We start from the raw sequence: 23,984 nt of genomic DNA, 5'->3' as shown, positions 1-23,984 counted from the left end.
AAAATAATCTCATGTGTATTGATACTATAAATATAAATAGTCGGAAAATAGTGAAAACTTTTTCTGCACCTCTTAGGTAAAAATTTGCTTTCTTAACCATTGCTTTTCCGTTAAACATGTTGGGGTCTACAATTTAAGTTGTTTGCTTACATTGACTAAATACTATATTGCATAAAGCTACGATGCTTTCTAAATTGACAAAGGGGGGGAGGGAAAGCCACTTTTTCCTATACTGCACGTACGTCATATACGTCCTATCAAACTATAATTGCTTGGAGGATATTATAATATTTATCTTTGGTGTTTTAATCAACAGTGATACACTTATCTATAGATACATAGAACATTTTCTACAATGACTGAAAAAAGGGATTGTTCCTAAAGTAGTGTTAACTATAATAAAGCGATTGGATCATTGAAAGCTTCGGTATAATGACTAGACATATTTAATTATCTCTTTATAATATACGCAAAACTATATAGCGGTATGCAGATTTCATTTACTCATATTGTTCAGGGCTAGAAACCTTTCAAATTTAACATCACGATAGGGAAAATGAATGAGTCAAAAGAAGTTATGTTTTAGTTACAACTAGTCATTATTCAGTTTTATTAAATAATATATTATAGGATTATTTGTCTATTCTTACCATTAATAGTAAATTTATAGTTTGCCAGTCAGATATAAATATATTTGGACAAGTAATTAAATTTTGAACAAAAGGATACTGCGACAGTTTTATAATTTATCGCATCAATAAATCGAGAGCGCATTATGAAGAAGATTATGTATAATAAATTACTTGAACTGGTATAGGATGTGGTAATATAATGATTAAATCGAATTTAACTAAACTGAAGTGTTTAATTGTTAAGAGTTAAGCAACAAAGTAACTCGAAATTTTATAAATTTCAAGCTAATACATTACTATGCAAAAAAATAATAAATACTTATACAAGTTTGGTAATTGGACGGTAGTAAATGGAAGACTAGCGCGCTAACAGTCATATAGCATCCTGATCAAGTGGAGTATTACTTGTTGACAGTTTAAGAGGAATAGTTGCAGAGCTACGTAGCATCTAATCACACAAATCCGTCATTCATACTACTCTACTCCAGACTTTGTGTTACCAATTGAAATACAGAAGATATAATATTAATATAAATTGATTAAGATCAGGACGCGAGGTTTACCTAATTGAAAAATCCAATACCCCTACCGTTAGAAGCAAGATTTAAACTAGAGTCAGCTCAATGCTATTCCAAATTCAATAAAATGTACGAAATTCGTTGTGGAATTTAGGATTTTCTAGAGCGAAGCGCTGAAAGTGGATTGAGACGACGTCTGGGCGTGCTCTCAGTCGAAGAGGAAGCATTCTTTTTGGACTTGGTTGGCTTTGGTGCCTTTTCCTTGGGAGAGGTGGCTACCGAAGAAGTTTTCACTGATTTTCCGGCTTTGTTCACGGCAGTGCCAGAGCTAATGCTCATGGATGCCGACGAGGATTCAGGGGCATTTGCGGTAGTATTGGTGATGGCATTGGAGGTTAAGGGCTGGACTTGGATTTTGGGTCTTACTTGTACCTCGCAGGGGGGCGGCGCACTCCTATAAGATGGCACTATCTTGAAGGTTACAGATCCTCTTGCTTCTCGCTATTGGAAACAAAAGCAATAATTTTTTTATTATCCTCTCAAGAAACTTTTATTTATATATTTCCAGGATTGAAAATAAAATTTCCCAACTCACCAGAATCTTTTGCAGCGTATTCACAGATTGATTGGCGACAGGTATTCCGTTTATTTCCCTGATTTCGTCACCCACGTGAAGCGTCGCTTGCCTGTGGATCATTCCACCGTGCATGATTCTCGCCACCACGCATTTTCCATCCTCATTCATTTTCAGCGTTATTCCCTGAGATTGGTAATGGTTGGGATTTTAGGAATTGCTGACGTTAAAAATCTATGAAAAATAAGGTTCTGTCGCGTGTACGATTACTCACCATCGGCTCGTCCGTGTTTTTCTGGAATTGCACGAGACGAACACGGGTGACGTTTTCCAGGTCCAAGTCGCCATTTTGGCTTTCGAGATCATCGCCACCGTTGAGATAGGGTAGCAAAGGTGGTGGTGTCACCCTGGTAGCCTCCTCTCCATAGACCTCATGACCCGCAACATCGTGCGCTTGCAGCAATGCCTGTAATATTTACCAAATCGTTAATCCAACCAGATTTTCTCATTTTCATTTAAAATATTTGTCAATGCGTTGTGAAAGATTTATTCGATTATAAAAAAGTCGATATCTCTGAATTTTAAAACAATCGTAAGAATGTAGTTTACATTTTTTATTTAATTTTGCAGCAAGCTGTACTTTTTACTTCCTTCTAATACTGCTATAAGTCAGAGGTGCATAATTTGGGGTGCAGAGAACACTAAAGTTTATACGATTTTAAAGTTTGAAATTTCGATGGGTTATCGTGCGATAGAGATTTAAAATATGCATATAGTTGTAGGATTTAGAGAGAAAAAAATGTGTACACAGAAACTTATGGTGTTTACATGGGCACCGTGCCATGGAGTCGACGATAAATATTTTGAGTACAGTGAGAAATGGCAGGAAGAATGCAATCCTGATTTCAAAGAATAGGTCGTGCCGTCGCCAAGGATGCAAACGCGGAGCGCGCTTGAATGGGAGATTTATTCAGCCGTAAATTATTATTTAAGATCCAAGAGTAGCCGCATTCAAATGGGGTCTTTGTATTACGAAATACATTGATCCTCGACAATTTATGCAACTTGGCTCCTTTCAGTTTTCATCGATACCGCTTAATTCTTTTACGATAACTGTTATATGTACAACGGTTTCATTACAAGAAATTGCGGCTACTTTTTCTAAATATTTTATTTCTCCGTAAGTACATTATCCGCATGCGAAACTTTGCCAAATTCCTCCGGTTTTCCATATACTCTGATTCCTTTCGCTAATATCAGAGCCCAAATATATTCCACCACTGTGTCACGTTTTCCAGCTGAATTTATAAACGCCATTTATTCCGCGACCCACGAAGTTTTGAAATTTAGCTTTCGCTGACTAAAATCTGGCTAATATTAACCCTAACATGTGCTATTGGCAAACTATTCCCTCGTAGTTGGAGAATCTCTTGATTCTATATAGTATACTACAGTATTCCGTTTACCAGCAGGGTGCTACTATTGAATTGTGGTTGTAAACGGAATTTAAACCTCTAACTATTGCATGAGTGAATATTTACAAACCATCAAAATATAGTTCAAAATAACGCTTATTGCTTTTAAACTATAATAATTTTCAACTCGAGCCTTGTTCATTTAGCGAAGAGTAATTTGTTAAGAAACTTCAGACTCGATGGTATAAGTTAATAACGTAAAAACTCTACTTATAAAATACTTTTAAACTTTGCAATTTTAAGGAAATGATCACTTAACGAGTGCATAAAGATTGAGAAACAAAAGCCAATTACGCCATTCTTTCTGGAGAAGGTCTTCAATGGAGAGCCTTAGGTCAAAGCAAGTTGTTTTTCGTGTCTCGTTCTTTGTAAAATTGCGTTGCTAGTAACGACTATCGCTTGAAATTCTTGCATGGTCTTCCCCCTTTTTGAGTCAGAGCTTTCAGCAACAGCGAGTTGTAAAGATTGAGGCAGAATAAAAGGGAATATTTGAAATGCAGCGATCAGGTAGTAAGAGTTTAAGGGAGAGAAGGGAGCATGTCGTGTAGTAGGAGCGACAAGTATAAAGTGATACAAGATATAAGCGGTCAAGAAAGGTAAAGAGGGTGTAGCGAAGGTTTTACACGAAAGAGTGGCTCCTGGTGAAAGAAAAAGCCTTGCGCATGGACCGTTTCGAGCGTAGTCTTCTAGAAGCTCGTGGTCAAAAAAACTTAGAGAGAGAGAGAGAGAGAACTTCGAGGTCAAGTAGCACTTTGTAAATTGGACTTATCTTTCAGTCAAAGACTGTGTCTAGGTTGGTGCGAATGTTGGGTGGGATGCGAGGGAAGAAACATGAGCAGGCAACCAAGTCCAAACGAGCTGTTATTTGTCGATGGGGTAGTAATAAGTTTCCGGATAGTAATTCAGGTCTCGTGCAGATGGCGTTTGTTACATCCATCTTGCAGCCTCTTCAACCCTTTTAAGTCTGATAATGAGTGGAACGGTTGAAATCCAGACTCTATATTTGAAGGGATGGTTAAAGGGGTTAAAGGGCATGGTTTCAGCAGTCTCCCCCAGTGATACAGCACGTGATACGCCATGTCTGGCAAGTGGCTTCCACGTGAAACGATGGATAGCTTCTTGGAACTATGCCAATGTCTGAAGAGGACTGTCGAGGGGGAAAAACGAACGATCCTAGGCCAATAGAATTTTCGACACATCGCGTGCAGACAGACTGAATGAACAGGTGCACGTGTACTAGCTGTGAACACGTGCTTGTTGTTACAGCATGGTAAACTTTAAGTATTATATTGCTAATAATGTTATTTACAATAATTATCTAACAATTTCTTTCTTTTTTTGCATGAATTATTTTCTCGTGTAAAAATATTTCCTATAATGTCATGTGTATATAATTAGTTTGGTATTGGTTGTTATAATTTTATGCTGTTGAGATTACACTTTTGCACTGAATTTCTTCTAAATAATTCACAAGGTTTTAAATAATTTTTGCTGAACAGACGTCGAGAAAGTAAATGAGAATAATTCTAAAAGGTTTGAAAAGTAAAGAGTTTATGTAAATAGGAAAGTAAACCAATCGAAAGTTTTCTCGGTGACGAAGCTAGGTAGTTAATTACCTTCGTTCATCGAGTATTCATTAATTAGGGGTGGGTAGATGCACACCTGCTAATGGTGAAACGTCCATTAAACGCTTTCTTCTTGACTGGCGTCTAACGTCCAATTCGAACATCCACTAAAGTAACAACCGGATTACTTTTCAGTACCGAATTGATCACTTTAACCTTCTTTTTCCCAAATTTTGATTGTTCGAGTTAAAAGAGTATTAAAAGTTGATCATTCGTGAATTTTTACCGATAGATAAAAGTTGCGTAATTAAAAATTTTTAACCATCTAAACTTTTGATAATTCTCGTAGACAAAAACACTTGAACAAAATTAGTTCTGGCGTTGAGTGAACCGAAACTTTTATAATGATATCGAAAGTATGTTGATTGCGAACGGTATTATTCTTTACAATTATTACATGCATAAATACTTTCTCGTTTATTACGAATGCTTAAAGGCAATACTGACTACTTGACCACAACGGTTACTGCGCACGTTTGTACATCAATGAGCAGGTTTGCGGTCTTCCGTTAAAATAATATTGCCTCATGCAAATTGCACTACTGTTTCCCATCTGCACTGCTCTGCACGGTTGGCCAATTGATTAGCTAATTGTACATCCCACACAAAGCATGTTTAGATTTATCGATACTCTCTCATCTCCACTCAAGATTCATTATCCTATAGGTGGACGATAAGATAAGCAAAGTAAGAGTTCTCTAAAAAAATTAATGAAAAATGTAAATTTGACCAAAAAGATAATATTTCCTGAAATTCAATTGAATTTCAAGAAAGGGCAAAAGAGATTCTTATTTGTTAGGGACACCTTCGTAGCAAAGATCACACCGGAAAGGAAAAAGTTGGGAAACGGAAACAGAGGAACAAGTAAAAGCCTCCTGACCCATTGTAAGTGGTGCGGGTGACACTCCTCTGGTACTCGTAACGAATGGCTTCACCTTCTCCGGAACTGTAGATTTTTGGCAATCCATTTTAGTGGATTGGCAACACCGACTCTTCGCTCCTAAATCTGTCCGATCCTAAGAATTATTATGTCGGCCACCTTCACCCGCATACTTACAGTACCCTTTTACACGTGTTTACTTCCACAAAGTTCTTCTTACTAAAAACCATATTTAGAGCTTTAAAATTGATGGAGCTAGCGGAAAATTTATTTCCCAATTTCTGAGAAATGCAACTCTGACAAGAGTTTAACTATCTTTGTATTAATTAAGTTTCTGAATTTGTCAAGAGTGTGATATACTTTTTTTTCTAAACAAAGGGCTGACCATAACAAAAGCATATAAAATGAATGCGCAGAGATAACAGCGGTGGTAATATATCATTCCTCCGAATCAAGTAGCACGTTTGCATACGTGCATATAATAAATTAAAATAGTGACTGGTGGAGAACCTTCGTGCTGGAGATTACCTTTTGGTGGTAATGTATCATATAAATATGCTGTAGAATTAATTGCTGTGGTTCAGCGATAATATTCTTATTGCCATAATTAATAGTTGCTTACACCATGGACCTGGACTTCTCACTGCATTTGTTTCTTAGCTTGCCGCGATAAAAGGATTTATTATTTAAAGCTAGTTTACTACCAGGTAACTTCATCAAGCTTTGTATTCGCTCAACTCAGTCCGTGACCCTTGCGTACTCATTTATTAAGTTTTTTATCTTTAACGTCCCACTTAACTACCCTCTCGTGACAGCCGCAGGAAGGATAAAGACGCTGAAACTGACTGCACGTCACACTTTAAAAATTTCCCTTTTCTCAACTCTTTCATTTCAATACTAACAATTTTAAACTCTTTCAATACCCATCTCCAATTCTTTTTACATCATAAAAGAACAATAGAAAAAGACGGCGTTATACGGAATAAATTAAAAGTTTGAATCACACTCCTTTTAACATAAGAATTCAAAGAATATCAATCGGTTGATTTTTATTCAGTTACACGAATATATATATATATATATATATAATTACAGTATCTAGCCTCAGGATGGAAATTAATTGCAAGACATATTGCGTGCCTCGTCCGATCTTAGCCGACAAATGCACAAACGACAACTTTAATAGAAACTTGACTAATCGAGCTACATCTTAATTATCTTCATTGCAAGCTCCAATTTAACTTCGACTTAAAGCACAAAATGCGACACGAAAGACTCAATAATTTTCTAAGAAAACCAAATTGTGGCGTTAAGATGATAGTTATAAAAATTATATAATAAATAATATTTATATTTGTATACGTGACTTATATAAAATTTAATTCGGAGAGAGGATCATGCGTTGTTGTGTATTCTAATTAAATTCTGAAGTATCCTTTATCTTAATACGAAAACTAATATGAAGAATAACGAGTAAATTAGCTTGTGCTTGTATCTGGTAAATAGTAGAATATCGTACCTTGTGTATAATTTCTGAAGCGAAGCAAATTGAATACACGCGTAGGATACGAATTGTAAGGATCCAATGGAACTTCAGTAAGAATAAGAGGGAAAGGGAATACACTGAGGGGGCAGGGGGGAAAGGAGAAAGGCGATACATCTATTGCGAAGCATCCTCGGCTTTCCCCTTTCAATAACTTTATCACACAGACCATTCAAGCCAAACCATGTACGAAAGTGTACTATTTCATATATCATATATTGCGACATATATATATATATATATATAGATACTTCAATAGGGAACCCAGTAGCTCAAAGCGAATCATTGTGCAGAAAATTAAAATTACTGTTGGATTTTAGAAATTTATTTAAATGCTATTTGGCAGTCCTCGAATTATCGGAGTAATTAAGACATTGATGGAAGAAGCCCTGTAATTCTGCAGGTCTACCTGCGAATGTAGGAAAATACTGAAAATCAATAAAAAGAAATTATGTACTTACAATGTATAAAAGCAATTTACAGAAAAGTAACCTATCAATGTGTCGAGACCAACACGTTGGTCACAGCGTTTTTCAAGCTTCTTTTTCTGTTCGTGACTGTAACGACTAAACCAATTAGATGAAAGTTCTTATATTTACGAAAAGAACCAAACTTTTCTGCTTCTACACCAGCCAGGTAGTAGAGCAGCTTTTTAAGTACACCTTATTTTTCCAACGTGTTCTTTTTGTACCACAAAATAATAAAATGCTACATTTTCGTTGGAAAAACTTCTTTGCTAAGAGTGTTATAAAAAATTAGGTTTTTCAGGTGAAATAGTTTCGAAAACTTTATGGGATTGTTGGAAAATGAAAGATTTGACTTGGGCGTTTAAGATGTATGCTATTATGCGAGAAGTCATATTCAGAAAATTATGCAGATGATAATAGGAGAAGAAATAGTCGAATGAGAAGTAAGCGAGTGAAAACGGCACTGAGCGGGTAGAGATACGAAAGTTAGACCAACGCCGTTGTCGCCACATCGTTTTCGTAAGAGATATACCCTTCGAGTAACTTAATGCTGAGCAATTATGTAGAAGCAGCTCAAGTGAGAAAATGGATGAAGAAAAAAAAATTAAAGAGAATGATGAATCCTGAATGAATGCATATTGTTCGGAATGCTCGTTCGTTCGGTCCGTACTAAAACTGCTTCTACATTTTAAAAAGACTCATGGCTACATTAAGATTGCTCATTGTTTCATCTCTTTTTATATACTTTAAGCTTTTCAAGCAGAGCAGAGGGGTGTGGGGTATTTGATTCTTTGAAAAATTCATTCGAAAATGAAATCTATTCTGATTTCATTAAATTCATATACAAAATAACTAATTGGTATAATAGAAAGTTGTTGGGTTTCGCTAAATTTTGAGTATATGCCGTAATAATTACGTTTAGAGTGGAGAGAATTGCACCACTCAAGCTTCATTGTCGGTGCTAATAAATGCATGGAATTTTTTACTACGTCCTTTGGCACGAGGACGGCCTATTTTTATTGTTATGGGATTGTTTGTCTTTTATATCTTTCTAATTGTGAAAGTAGAAAATTCTTTTTCGTACGTGTGTTAGAAACAGAATTAAAGTTGAAGAATGTATCAAGAAAACGATACGTAATTACCTTATCATATTTTGGAAACAGTGCAGTCTCGCAGCAGAAAAATTCTGGACTTATTGTGATCATTTAACTGAAAAGGATTCTACAAATAAAATTAATCACGCAAAGAAAAATAGTTTTGAAATAGTATTTAATTGCTTAAGAACTTAGAGAATTTGCTTATTAAGAGTAAATGCTATTATCTATCCCATTAAGAAGGGTCCGAGGGAAGTGTGGCGAAACGATATGGATTATAATCTTTGTCGCTAAAGTAGATTACATAATAAAATTTCATAGCCGTTAAAATTCAGTAGTTAAAGTAAAACTGTGAAAAGACTTCGATGATCCTTAACATTATACACTACGTCGGTCTACTGCCGCCTGGATGGCTTTAGAGTTGTAATTAACTCCAAAGTACTTGCGATGGCTGGAAGAAGTGCGAGTCAAAGTGATATAACGTTTTTAAGCTTGATAATCTTACGGTAGTGTAATTAACAAAAAAAAAATTGTTACAAGATTTAAAAGTACAATCTGGTTATGAAACGTCCGAGTTGGTTAAATAGGCTCAATGTTTCTTTGAGTGTTAAAATAATTCTTCTGGCGTTTGGTAAAAGCTGGAGAAAAAGATGAGCGAATTTGACGAAGCTGGTTTTGCTATTATCACTACTGGTGGTATTATGGATGAGACGATCGATTTAACGTGGGACACAAGATCTTTCAAAGCGATGACATTCCCATTACAGATACGTCTGGTACATCCATGCGGATTCGAAAGTATATCAGAAGATATTATTGCGGTATTGGAGAGCTTCCGTTGATAATCAAAGATGACCTACGAGGGATATGCATTAGACTGGTAGCATATCGAGGATCGCGATCGGCGCGCAGGCTCCGCTTATCTTTTAAATTAGATTTCCCTCGCTTATATATATATACATATATATACGTATAAACCGGAGCGTAGCAAAGGCTTGACTCAGGGGAGGTACGATGTTGGATCAAGTCTTGCTAAATCGATTTTACGATCTTGGTACTGTGTGAGTGGCTCAGATTTTAGCCTTGGTAATTACCAACGAGATCGCGAAAGCTGAAAGCTCAGCTGATTTTTGCGACTAAACCCTTCAATTAAAAAATTTTAAATATACAGACTGCTAATTACTTCCGCCAACCCAATGGATTAATTTAATGGAAGGAGGGTATATATATATTTTTATATTTGAATTGTCTTTGCCTTTTTGCGAATATCCTATGGAAAAATCGAATGCGTTTGTTATCGTTCGAGCGCATCGGGTAGTGTGAAACAAATATGCTTTCCTCTTTTGCGCACGCTAGCTGGGAATCATTTCCAAGCCATTTGTTAAAAGGTTGTTTGTGCGAATGATGCTTCTGTGACACACAAGAAAAATGCAGGTGCATTCTAAACGGAACTAAACGAGACACTAAACGAAAATGTAAAGATTGCAGCGTGCAGGATCGATGGAAACATATATGAAAGAATGTAGAGAATAGGAATTCTTGTTTTACTATATGGAGTGTGCTATAGCAGGAAACAAAGCTGAGAGGAAGCGAAGCGAAAATTCGTTAAATTTTAATGATGCATTCTCACTATTTACAGAATTATACTTTAATGAAAATTTACGTAATTGGCACGTGTACCAAAAGTTAAATGAGGATTATAATTTATGAAAAAAGATTTACTTATCATTGAAACTGCTTGAGTATCACGAAATCTAATACGATCCACGTTAAGTAACACGCTGTAAAACTGGTCAGACATATAATACTTTATATTAATTTCACAATAACGTTTGCTCCTTCTTTGATTCAATACGCAATGGATCAGTGTGTTGTTGTATTTTTTTAAACATTTTTACAATTTTAAGCTGCTATTTTTTCGTTCCAACTAGGTAAAACAAGTCGGAGTTAAGAGACCCTACACTTTATGTATAATAAATATTAAAGTCTGGCAGTAAAACTTTAGTAGAAGTTAGTAAAACATCTGATTATGTAAGATATTTCAGATCATGGATAAAAATAAGTATATGCTGTAGTCACAAACTACAAAAACTAATTTAAAAAGAGAAACGACAAGTTCCTTCAAAGTTTGTTATTATTGAAATAATAGAAAAATATTAAATACCGCTAATAAACTATATTTCTGAACACTTTTTTCCATTCAGTACACAATAAAATAGAATAATTATATGAGCAACAATATTTTCTTTTTTTTAACGGCTTCAATCTATTACTAAAAGCTTACAAAATAAATTCTTGTTACGAACGCACTGAAACAATTTTTATTGGTGCACATTTACCGAGAAATAAAAATATTGCAAAATAGACTTCTGACTTACATAGCAAAGCATGTCGTTTGCCTCTTAAATACATATACATATAAAGGTGATTGAATTATCAGAATGAAAAAATTTCAAAGGAATAATGAAACTCTGGGTTCATTATGCTATGTTTTTTAAGCACGTGAATAAACTGTTGTAAAAAAAGAAACTTGCAAGAACGGAAGAAACGAAAGCAACGTGGAAAACCGGGAGTACCAAAGGTACTAGGACTGTACGTTTAGGCGGTTCGGCGAGTACTGACTGTGCCGCGCTCTACTGTCGGCGCTGCGGAATTCCACTTCCCGCCAATAGGCTGCCCCACATCGACCTTTTCCGACCACTATCTACCTCTTTCCTATTTCTAGCTGAATAGAACTACGTATTATCCACGAAAATTATATTATCACGCGATATAATAAGCTTTCGTTAATTTTCCCTAAAATGGCCCTCAAACTTCCCCCAAAATAATTAATTGTAGATAATGGTATCTCATTCCAGTCCACGTTTACACGATTTATACTTCGATAAGTTTGCGTCACCTGCATACAACCATTCAGCCATATATTTTATACCTTCTCGCGTGCCTTTTATTCAATAATTTAAAAACAAATTTATCTTGAGCCAATGTGCCAGTAATTTATAGATGAATGTTTTTGGTTGGTTTATTCGATTCAGCAATTGATAGGATCGGTATCAATCATCCGAAGCTGAATTACGAACGTGATGCGTTGGGCTGGCCAACGGAGTTTCGCGTCACTTACCATTTCGCGCGTACGTTCAAACCTGTGACGTGTGACCCGATGTTTTGACCGTGTATTGGAATTACTGGCTAGCGCAGAATTTGTGCGCCACACACAACAGATAGGAATCACTTTTGCGATATATTCTGATTTGCTCAGTGGTAGCTGTGATTGAAAAGCCTATTCTGCTGTGTATAGCAAAACGTTCATCGGGGCATTGCAAAAAAGTGAACAAAAATTCGTAGAATCTTGTGGAATTGATTTCAAACACTAGATAGGAATAATAGATTCCCGATGCTCCTATTTGGCTATTGAGTGCTATATTCAATAAACGTTTATGTATTTTTTGCAAAGCTTTTGCTGTCTCGCAATTAAAAAAATAACTTTCGAAAAATAGTACATAATGATTTTAGGAAGAAGAGATAGTAATAAAAACTACTTGAGGACCTTAAACTTTTCAACGAGCTATTATATTTTTACACTCCCAGGAGTCATCGGTCGAAACTTTCTGCTATGGATCAGAGACACAACGTGTCCATTTACAAACGGTTTTCTAAAAGGAGTAACATTAGCATTTTAAATTTAATTAGCATATTAAAATAATTCCGTAAAGTCTGGCTGGAGATTCGCGTTATAAAAAGGATTGTCGTACAGCAAAGTGAAAACTTAATATATTAAGCGTGGTGTTAGGATTGGGGCTACCTATATGGAAGGTGGTCCTGCAGTACGGTAGGGATAAAACCTCGTCCACATAGGAGGATTGTGGCTCGTAATTTTATTCGTGCATATTTCATGCTCTATGATATGGCAGGGAATGAAAAAGTCAGGCAACAAAGAATGCTTTCTTCAGCTGACGATTACTCGAGGCTAAGTAAACTGGGCGTCAAAGACGACCTGGTCGAGCCTGGTCGAGCCAGCTTCTTCAGCCACGAAGTACTTAAGTGAAGCGCTCTTAGCGCTTTGAGAGTCTTTAAAGTCGGAACAATTCAAACGTGCGTGATACAAAGTACCTAGTTTGATTTCGTGACATTGATTACTCTTGCTGTATATAATTCTCAATTTAATAATAAGTATAGGTTAAGTGGCCAGTGCTGGTAAAATTCCTATCAGATTTTAGAACGATGTATCATGCATGGAAACCTACTACCAAAAGTATTCAGTATATTGCGATATGGAACGAACACCAACGAGATACAAATCTTGCGAAAATAACAGTAATTTTTATCAGCTTTGGTGGAAAACTTTTAACTTTTCATTTCTTTTTGCTCTCCATTTCAAACGTGAAGCTTAATGACTACTGTTTTATCCTGGGAGTTCTTAAAAAGCAAACCAGCAGTTCTAGTGTTTAAAGAATAATTAAATGTTGGAATTAATGCAGATAAACCGTGGATGAAAGCATTGAGTGAAAGAATTAAATAAACAGCTGAGGATCGACTATACTAATTTGCTTGAAAACATTGAAGAGGAAAAGCATTTGTAAAATTCTCTGTATAAAACTTTAGCAAGATTCTGTATTTCATTATAGATTTTCGCTTTCTTTAGAAAGATAATGTATATTCTGACGCAACGGGAAATACTTTTAGTTTATTTTATTCCCGAGGTTACAGGAAGTAAGCTTGCATTGTGTGGAAATTCAATTTTCCTGTTGTAGGTCTCAACGCGTTTTTTGATTAATGAATAATTACATTTGTTGATATGGTTGCATTGGTGAAATACTGCAACCTCGCTATTTAATTAAATTTTATGCAATTCTGCGCTTATTAAGAATTTTATACACACACATATATATATATATGTGATTTTTATACAGTTAAAAATTTCGACCATTGCTAAATTAATTGATTAATTCTAATTGTGCTTTCTTTTCAAGTAATCTATTGTCAATAAATAATAATTTACATAAGATTTTTTTTATAAAATATATTCCATACATTTTATATCAGTTATTGGTTATTTAACATATATTTCAACTTTATGAACCTCGGATGATATGAAAAATTATGACTGATGAAAATACAGCATCGTTCAGTAACGCACCGCCGTTAAGAAAGAAAATTGCACTACTAACGCAGATTATATCAAAAAGGTAATAACACGAAGGAAAAAATGATCGTCGAGGGAGAGTTGTGCAAAGCTGAGACGCACCAGTAAGGGATTTCTAGCAGCAGATCGTGCTTATTTCCATATAGGAAAATACCGACATTACAGTCGATAATTTTTTTATACCGACTGAAGAAATTATCATCTCATTTAGGGCATTTGTCATCTCATCTTTTTTTCCTATCCCAAATAAACTCTTTCCAAAGCACCAAAATTCCATCTGTTGTCGGTGCACTCGGTTATAATATCCATCTCTTATAATATCTGTATTACCTGTTGTGGGATGGAAGCAGAAGTTTTCCCGAGGGATATCGATTTCTCTGCTGTTTGCAGCGCTCCGAAGAGTTTGCAGTAGCAAGCGAACGATGGCGCGATAGTTCTCGTGGAAATTCCTGGTGACGTCGGTATTGGTCCAGAGAATCCTCTGGGGATGAAACAGACCGTTTATCAGAGACAGAGCTCCTGTTCCAACGAGACCATTCGTCGCCGACCTGTACTTTCTGTATAACCGACATTCCACTCGATCCCATTCTTCCAATCCCATCCGGTATACATCCCTCACATATAACTTCCGAAACATCCTCCAACACGCCTAAATAATTTCATTCTTCTTTCATATTGTAGAAATTGGATTAATAATTAATCTGTGTAATATCATCTGTGAGGTGTATCGTAAATTCTGCACGATACTTTGATACTTAGCAAGTTACTAAGGGTTAGGGTTGTAATAATATAGTTGATAGCGAATGGTTTGGTTCTCGTGTAACGTTACTTGGGGCCTGTAATAATTATCAGCAATATTTGTACCACTAAGTAGGTAATGATGATTCAAATTTAATGCTCAACCGAGCAGCTTCACATCAGGTATTACCCCATTAAAGAACCCTCGGTATATATCCGATCAAAGATAAAAAACCACGGTATATTATCGCAACTTCATATATTGCTTGTGTACCTTATGCAACACTTTATTCTTCGTCACTTATTCGAGTTGCGGTTATTGAAGTGTCTGGCGGAAGTGTGATAGCGATGGGCGAATAGTGAAGAGCCAAAAACCGGAGATGAAGCTTTTACTTCAGTTATATTCATTGATTGTTTTCATTCGCCACGAAGACTTTGTAATGATTGCAAATGGAAGGCTTATCTGACATTGTTTTCAGTCACATAAACTTCATTTGATCTCTATCGAGCGAGCCTAGACTTTCTATTTTTACTCCACGAATAATTTATTTACAAACCTGAATATATTGAGAACGCAGCAACGCGAAAAAGAAAAAGAAAAATAGCTAAAGCGTTGTAAAATATTTATAAAAAATGATTGATGTATTCTATATTCATGATTATATTGGCAACCGTTATCGTGTCTTATTACTTAATAACAGCATCATTATATTAATATTCATGTACTTGGTACGTAATCAATAATTTCACTACATTCTAATCACGGCTGAACATTGTTGATCGTATGATCTAACTCGAATAATAATATTAGCTTAATATTTTAATATGATGAAGATTATGTAATTAATATATGCGATAGAAATTTTCAATAAATCGATATTGACGAGCCTGAGAGGGAGCATGCTTATCTACATATATTATATATACAATTTATTACAACTATAGTGAGAAGCAATCTGAACTTACTGATAACTTTACAATTACCCTTAAATGTAACAAAGTTTATGCACACATACTAACACAGGGGTGAATCGTTAACAGAAAGTGTTCTCTTTTTGAAACTAGTTAGAAAAGAAGTGTTTGTTCCTGCAATTTGATCTTATCTATTCATGACTCAGATCTTGGCTATTTTTCAGAAGACACCCCGTGTATAAGGGATATTCTTAACACGTAGTAAACTCTGAGCTGTTTACATCAGCACTATTCGAATATGCTAGCGCAGCCGCTCAGAAAACGTAATTTGTCCTAATGGTGCAATTCGTCACTTAGTCTGTCAGCGAATCACGTTGTAGTTACGTTCTACTGACTGTTTAACGCGCGATATTTCGCGCAAATGTTACAGCTGCTATATTTCTCTGTGTACACTGACAGAACTACGAAATTTTCTACATTCAACACGATTCTAGCAGCATAATTATTAACTGAGAAGTGTTAACTTAACGAGCCAAATGAACATAAACCAATGCATTGTTAAGAAAGGTTAATTTTACCAAACTCACTTTGAACAAACAAATAACAACATGATTAAGATAATTTTTGAGAATAAAACAATGAATTTGCACATTTTACAACGCGAGATAACACGTCTTCAAACTTTCGCATTTAAAGTTTTACATCCGACTCGGTTTTATAATAGATTGAAAACTTTTACCGCGCCTTACATCACAAGTCCTGACATCTTTTTGGAACTACTTACATTTAATATTTTTATTCGAGGAGGAATATCACACCAAATGTTTCTATAATATGAAGGTCAATTTAATCTGTTTAAATGGTAATTTCTATGAAAATATTATGTTGAGTTTTAAAAAATATTAAAAATTCGTATATGAAAAGTTTTTCTTCGAGATACTCGATCATCTCGAAACTTTTTTCGAATCCTACATTATAAAATAGTATAATGCCGGCATTTCTTTTCACTCCTTCTGATATTGACTACCTTGAGTTTGAAATTTCGTCAAACATTCAAGCCAACTTTTTGCAGACTCTTCAGTTTTAGATATTTGAATATCGTCAGAAGATTCAACATAAGACATCTGCTGCAGATATATAAGCTATTGTAGAGTAGGAAATGGAATTATGCAGTTGTCGAAACATTTTGAGAGGTTCGAGTGAAGCGGATATCAAGAAACTTGAATTGCTCTTTCCATCTATCTGCGAATGCATTATTTTTTCAGAAATATTCCCCTATTAATGTATTACACATTACATTTTGTCCCAAAGAAAATATTGTAAATGTTTTAAATTATTTCTCCACGCACGTTTAATTACATCTTGTGTTGGATACTCAATTATGTACGCAAGTTCTAGATTCGTGTTTCGCTTTTATCAAGGAAATGGCTTTATACGAAACCACATCACGTATAGTACTATACTTGTAAAAGATACCAGACCCCCATCCCCACTTCCCACAGTGTTATAATTATTACAGGGTTTTTAACACGAAGAACAAAATGAAGGATATAAGGATGTAAGTAATACAGCTATGCAGTACTTCGAACAACGCTTGAGTTTAATTACTACTGCTTTCTTTTGCATTTACACATCATTTAAATGAATCATTATAATTACTAAAGTATCCTTTTACCAAGCTTCATGCCTCGTATTACAATTGCTGAAGCACGAAAGTAAAAGATAATTTAAATACATTGCACTTTAGGAGACTAAAAAATCGAGTCTTTGAAATATTTTTTAAAAAGACATTGAACGCGTGAGAGCTTCGTAAAAATATTTGTGTTTATTGTAAACAAGTGTCCCTTACGAGAAAAATTGGCACCAATCCTGCATTTTACGCAAACTACAATACGAAGAGACTAAAAGTTTTATATAAGTAAGGGAAGAATATCAGCATGGTAACAATAATGGCGAAATAATGTCAGAAAAGATTTCAAGAAATAATATAGCACATAAAGTTTCTATATAAAATTTTTAAATAGCACTCGTTGGCAACTTCCTTTTCTACTCCCAAGTGATCAAAGCTATCATAACCTTCAACCTATCTTTCATTTTTGAAAGAAAATTGAGTTTCATACATATAGATTATAATTCATAGGAAGTACAAGTTATCGGATGAATAATTAAAATCGGAATCCCAAGGTGGCTGAGTTGAGTAACCGAAAGATTTTACAGTTTCGCATTAAACGCATTTTCGGAATAATAATTTCCAAATAATAAGCGTCTATCGATGGATAAGTTTGAACTTGAGAAGTGGAAATGTCATCCAGTTGCAAAACTTTTAATTGCACATAAGACGTGGGCGGAGCCTTTGGAGATCTACACGCTCACCCAAAGTTTCGATCTGACATGAAACTTTCGGCGAATCGTCATAGTAATATTCACGAACTGTAAATTTCCGGGGAATCACACACGAAATGAACTAATTTCAATATAAAATCAATTCTCTCGCACTCTCCGAGTATCGTTCGTTCCTGCCATTGATTTTTAATATTGGCTTTAACTAGCTAATATTTTTAAATCCAACAAATCCTTTCAGCAGAGAGGACAATAAATCATTTTAAGATAGCGTAAAAACAGTTTATTATTATAAGTTATTTTTATAGTTGGTGCAGGCACTATCTTTACAATAGACTTAAATGAAATAATAGGGGAAGGGTGTAGCCATTGTCCTTGGAAATTTAGGTTTCTTAGGACGCGAGGGAAAGTTGAGAGTTTCTGACTTTTCACAAAAGTATATAGTATAAAGTTTTTATATTGCGAAATGACGAGTTGTCTACGTAAAAATTTTAATTGGCCCTTTCAGAGTCGCGCGACCGAAACGAGTCGTCGCCAGGTCTATTCGTAGTCTCTTTGATATTGTATTGCAATAAAATAGGTCAGTTCTCTGTGTGTATATAATAAAGAAAAAAGTTAGTACCCTCGTGCTGTTTCAGCGTAGCCTGTACAACCCACACAACTCACCGTCTTTTAGTTGAATTTTAACCAGTACAGTGATTTGTATGGAATAATTTCATGTAACAATCTACCACTCGTATCAATTAGAGTGTCGAACTAATAATGTTTATTATGAATTATTCGTAATGAAATATATATATATGCATTCCCACATTCCCTGTAATCTCGTTTCACTAAATATACATGTACAAGCTTAGTATTATCTATCGTTCAAACAATATCTATAAAAAATTACTATATATTGTTATTAAATCAAAGATATTAAAAGATCTGTCAATTAAGCACGCATCAAAACCTTTTCAACTTATTCAAAGGCTTCTAAATTTAATGTCACTTAATTTAGGTGTTTGCTCGAAGAAAAAAATTGTTTTCCTGATTTCAAGCATATCGGTAATTTAATCGCATCAATTATTTCAAATAATTGCGCAGTCAAACGCGATTTTAATTTCATTTGAGTCAGGCTTTAGACATTCAGGAATTTTAATTAATACGAATTACACGCGAAAAAAGAGAGCTACAAACATTTTCCCTCGACAGATTTAAAATTCTGCCACACAAGTAATATTGGAAAAATGTATTAACCTCGTAATTAGCAATTCTATAGCGTAGCCCTTCATTAAAGCATCTCTAGCTGATCTCGATACAGTAAAATAACCAGCTCAAAGGAAATTACTCTTTCGAGTATAAGATTAAAACAGGAAAGTAAACAATTATTCAATTAAAAATTATTCTATTATTTAAATTTTTGATAAAGAGAATAAAGCTAGCCTGTCGCAAGATGAACAATGACTCAGGCAATATATTATGAATAAAACGTAAAGATTCCATTTGCATACATCCTTTTGGAGGATGGTTGGTGAAGCATTGATGATTGATGATAATGTTTAACGTTAAGACGGGAGGGGGAGTAGGAGGAGGAGGAGGAGGGAGGTATAGAAGAGCAAGAATGAAATAATTGAAGATCGCCCTGAGAAGTTTGGTTCGAGGTGCCCCTGCCTGCGGAGATATAAAATTAAGCTGGAAGATTAATTCGTTGGAGCTAGCGTCGTGGGAGTAGAGTGAATTGTACTTCTGATGGCCGGCTTCGTGCCAGAAAATGGGCGGTAGAATGTTAGTTGTTCCCGAAAACTCTGTCCGCCCTTTGCCCCATACACTCTGTTTGCTCGCTAACCCCGATCCGCATTCGACATTAGCTATACCACTAACTTTTAACATGCTCTACTAGCCTGAAAACTCTTGAATTTCACAGCTCCAGGCAATGCTCTATGTATTTATCTGTCCACCACACTCTTTAATTTAATTAAATTTGCTAATACAGCTTAAGCTATGATTTTCTCTAAACGCTTTAGCCCTTTTCTCTCTTATGTAACCTTTTTCAATTGATTATATTTACTAACGGGATTAAGCTCAAGTTTATAAAATATTCCATAAAAGTCATAATCGATTTAAAGTGAAAAATTTATTTTTATGCTTTCATTTTTCAGCAAAAATTACAAAATATCATTTTATTCTTTCAAATATTTAATGCTTCTGACATTATCTGCATATAGATTAATCAGATTTTATAAAGATAGGAGTATTTAAATCCTATTTAGTAATTGCAAGCTTAAAATCTTTCGGACTGACGTTATTATGTTCTGTGTATTAATGGTATAAGGATTTCTTGAGTCAGGGATTGTCCTAAATCTACATAAATTACTTAGTTAGCTACAAACTTCTGGAATAATTTCTAAGAGCAACTCATTCCACTTGGAAAATTATAATTATTAGCATCAAATTCACTTTCGTGAATGAACCAACAAGTAATTTAAGCTCATCCTTAATTGGTTCGAGCAAATTTGTTGCTCTCGATATTAATAAATAAAAATAAATGGAGCATCAATAGCTCATTATTCGGTGATTAAAACTAAGGATGAAGCGCAGATTCAGTTAAATGATTAAGATGCGAGGGGAATAAAAAAGAAATTAATAGTGGTGCAAATTGGAGAATTGATTTCCCATTTTCCGAAGGTTTGCGAAGACATAACTTTTGAAAGTTAGACGGTCCAAGTTAGGCCTTTGCTGAAAGCTTAAGACTGGAAGCTCAGACCTTATGTGGGAGGCCTCGTATAAGGACGCGAGTAGGCAGGCTGAGAGTAAGGAAACCTGAGTCAGAAAGTTTGGAGCGCGCTATCTATCGACATCAGGCACCGTATACTAATTACTTTCGTTGGGCAAATCGGCCGCAATTTGCAAACCGGAGACGGCTGTGATGAGTCAACTCGAAGGGTGCCAGGTAATTATACGCAAACATTCGTCAGAAATCAACAGACAGACAGACTGACATTTGCACGTTGAATAAGCAAACACACAAAATCGCAACGACGCGGATCTTGCAAGTTTCCACGGACACATAACTGTATATATATATATATATATATATATATATACCGTGGTCGTTCGCATACACTTTTACGGCCTCGGCAGATAAACTATGAATAATATGACTGCAGTATTCTCCAAGCTTTAAATTCTAAAAAAAGAACGTAAATTGTTTATTATTGCTGGAATTGCAAATGCAGGGACGGCTCCCTCCAGAAGCGAAACTATTTTGCTGGGAAGAGCAACTAGAGCCTTATGGTGGGAAATTTTGTCTTAAATATGGATATGAAAAATTGCTGTTCGGTTCATTAAATTAGCGATGAACTTGGTGCATGGAACAGGGCTAATTATATAGAGGAAGGGCAAAGGATTACAAAACTTCTAATTAAAGCATCGTCGTTCATCGTAACAAGATTAACGGTGCATAAGATGACTAATAATTCTGGCACAACAATTAGAAGAATGAGTAATAAACCACGCAGAGCAATATGGCGTTGGCCTAATTAAAAGCAAACCACGCTGGTTCGAACAGAATACACGAAACTGTCGCTTCCAAGTTTTGACTTTCCTGCATTATTCTCACCATCACAAATACAGAATAATGACGTTTGACGTACCAAACCTCCCTACTCGTCTTGCTCGACTGTCGAGGACTCCATTCTATTTCATCACCGTAAATATTTCCAGATAAAAAAATCGTTCTGTAAATATCACACATTATTGCGAAAAAAACTTTCATCTTTTTTAGCTACGATAATCAATAAATCAATTTACTTCTCAATGATACTCAGTTTTAATGAAACTCTACGTATTTTAATAATGAGCAGAAAGCTTCTGCTTTAAATATAAAATCACTATTTATAAAAATTTACCTACCTTTGCTCACGTATCGATTTCATTTAAATTCGTATACAGCGTTGATATTTTGCAAAATCAAGAATTGGCTAGTCCAACAATTTCGTAGTTTAAAATCGTATCAATGGCTAAGAGTGGTCCTGCAATTCGATGAATTGGAGAAGATGAATTGCTCAATTTTTCTTCTTTTCAAGGAAGTGTGGTAATCGATAAAAGGTTATAGCAGGAATATTGTAAGCATCGCGAATAATGAATCACCGATTTCTCTTGAAGCGTGAAGCGAACAGTGGCGATAAATTTAGTTGGAGCGCAAAAAAGTGTCGCAATTGACATTGAAATGTGACGGTTGACTTTTCCTTCTATGTTGCAGGTTTTTGATTGTTCTGACAGTAGGTATGGCTGTTAGCAGATCAAGTATAGGACAGAATCAGTGAATTGAACCACCTTTATCGGAAACACAGAGCCAGTTTACGGTGCGCTAGATTGGATATCTCTGCTGCATGGGTCGATTGCACTGCTAGGCCCACACCTATTGTGACCTGTGTTTCTACGATGTTGAGACCAACTTCCGCACTATTGGTCCTCCCATATTCCAAAATATCCTACCAATTGACAGCCATGGTGCCTGCTCCACTTTCTACCTCTGTCTATTACTTTATAAATTTTTTAACACTTATTCAGACTTGTGCAAATTGACCAGCAATTATTTAACGAGCGGAAACCCCGAGTACCTCGATCGACTATTGGTTAATTATTTATCATTTGTCACCAATGAAATTAAATGTACGATATTCATTACATTCAGCACGATTTAAACTGCATTAAATTTCAACAGAAATTAAAGCTTTATTGCTTTTAACGAGTAAGGGTTTCGAAATATATACCTACAGTGAATATTTCTATACTTTGTCGAAGCTCGTAAAATAAATATGGTTAACTCTATTTTCATTTTTCAGTGATATACATCAGATTATGATGATGTATATATAGCTTAGCTATCGTGGAATCTTTGTGTAGTTTATTAGTAGAATTTTTTTTCATAGGAATTATAAGGTGCAGTCGTTACACTCAATATACGCCTGCATCATTATGAGCCACGGCTTTGTCATTGTGTAACTGTGCAGACCAGCGACTGCATTGTTTTTGACTTGCCTTCGAAAAGGACGTTGCCACGAGCGATTACTTTGGTAACGTTGCTCATTCGAAAAGCCATGATACGTCCATTCATATTGTAGATAGAAGATCAAATTGAATTATAGCTGTGTTTTATTTACCAAAAAGTTGCTACACTTTTTACACTTTGTGCACTTTTTTAAGGTGTCAACTTATACAATGGACAAAGACAGAAATACGGAAAGTGTAGCTAAATAAAACACAGCTTATATACGAATCGAGTCTAAAACCTCTTTTAATCATTCCAATGTTAAATATCGTAACATTCAAGGTTTGCTGAGAAACACAATCGTGCTGCGATGGAAATTCAATGGAAGAGAAATATCCGGAAAATAAAACAAAAATTAACTGTATTTATACATATGTATTTATAAGGTTTGAAAAATATATATTCCAAATAGGAAAATGTGTAAATCGGAGCTCATCAAGTGCAGTTTCCTCTCGAAATCAAAATTCATCCCTGATCAAATAAATGATTGGAATTGGAATTGGTTTCTCTCCAGTGGAGTAATAAGGATTCTTCGTGAAAAATACACAAGCTGTTAAATTATATGTTCAGGGCGTTCAGGTTAATGAGAACGGATATGTTGTAAGATAATAGGAGCATATAAGATCCTCTCTATAGGTAACGCACGTGCTACGGATAAAGCTAGAGGAAACCAGCTTTGAAAGGTAAACGGATTTAATTATCTATTGATGAGAAAGTAAGGGTAGAGCATTGCGAGTAGGCGCAGTATACCTGCAGCTCCTAACTTTAAAAATTTGAAATCTGAAACTATTCTTATATATATACTACTTCAATCTTCGTTGGATATTTGTTATGATACCTTTAAGTTCGAAGATTCTTTGGACAAACTCTGCACCAACCTCTCGAGATTTCACGAATTCTCTTTACAGCACTACCGAGACCTCGCACGTCCCCTGAATCGTATGTACTAACAGTCAATGACATTTTTCACCCCCTTCCGCGCGTACACACTCTTCCCCCATTTTC

General features: G+C 35.3%; 1 protein-coding gene across 11 annotated transcripts in view; it reads right to left on the bottom strand.

The window, feature by feature from the left end:
• Nucleotides 1-23,984, bottom strand: part of CASK (peripheral plasma membrane protein CASK) — a 109,007-nt gene that overhangs the window by 14,794 nt on the left and 70,229 nt on the right. For 6 of the 11 annotated variants that reach the window (XM_066735682.1, XM_066735686.1, XM_066735684.1 and 3 more), the window contains 3 exons: nt 1,999-2,190; nt 1,746-1,910; nt 1,577-1,651 (listed from right to left, as the gene is read on the bottom strand). In XM_066735682.1, coding sequence (XP_066591779.1) covers nt 1,577-1,651; nt 1,746-1,910; nt 1,999-2,190 — 432 coding nt within the window. The remainder of the gene's footprint in view (nt 1-1,576; nt 1,652-1,745; nt 1,911-1,998; nt 2,191-23,984) is intronic. The other 5 variants (XM_066735683.1, XM_066735687.1, XM_066735685.1 and 2 more) reach the window with 1 other exon arrangement.

The sequence above is a fragment of the Prorops nasuta genome, unplaced genomic scaffold, assembly GCF_024137725.1.
Source record: "Prorops nasuta isolate Cenicafe-Biocafe unplaced genomic scaffold, Cenicafe_Pnas_1.2 PNAS00014, whole genome shotgun sequence".
NCBI lineage: Eukaryota > Metazoa > Arthropoda > Insecta > Hymenoptera > Bethylidae > Prorops > Prorops nasuta.
Note: the sequence above shows the minus strand (reverse complement) of the source record. Positions and strands in the feature narration are given on the sequence as shown.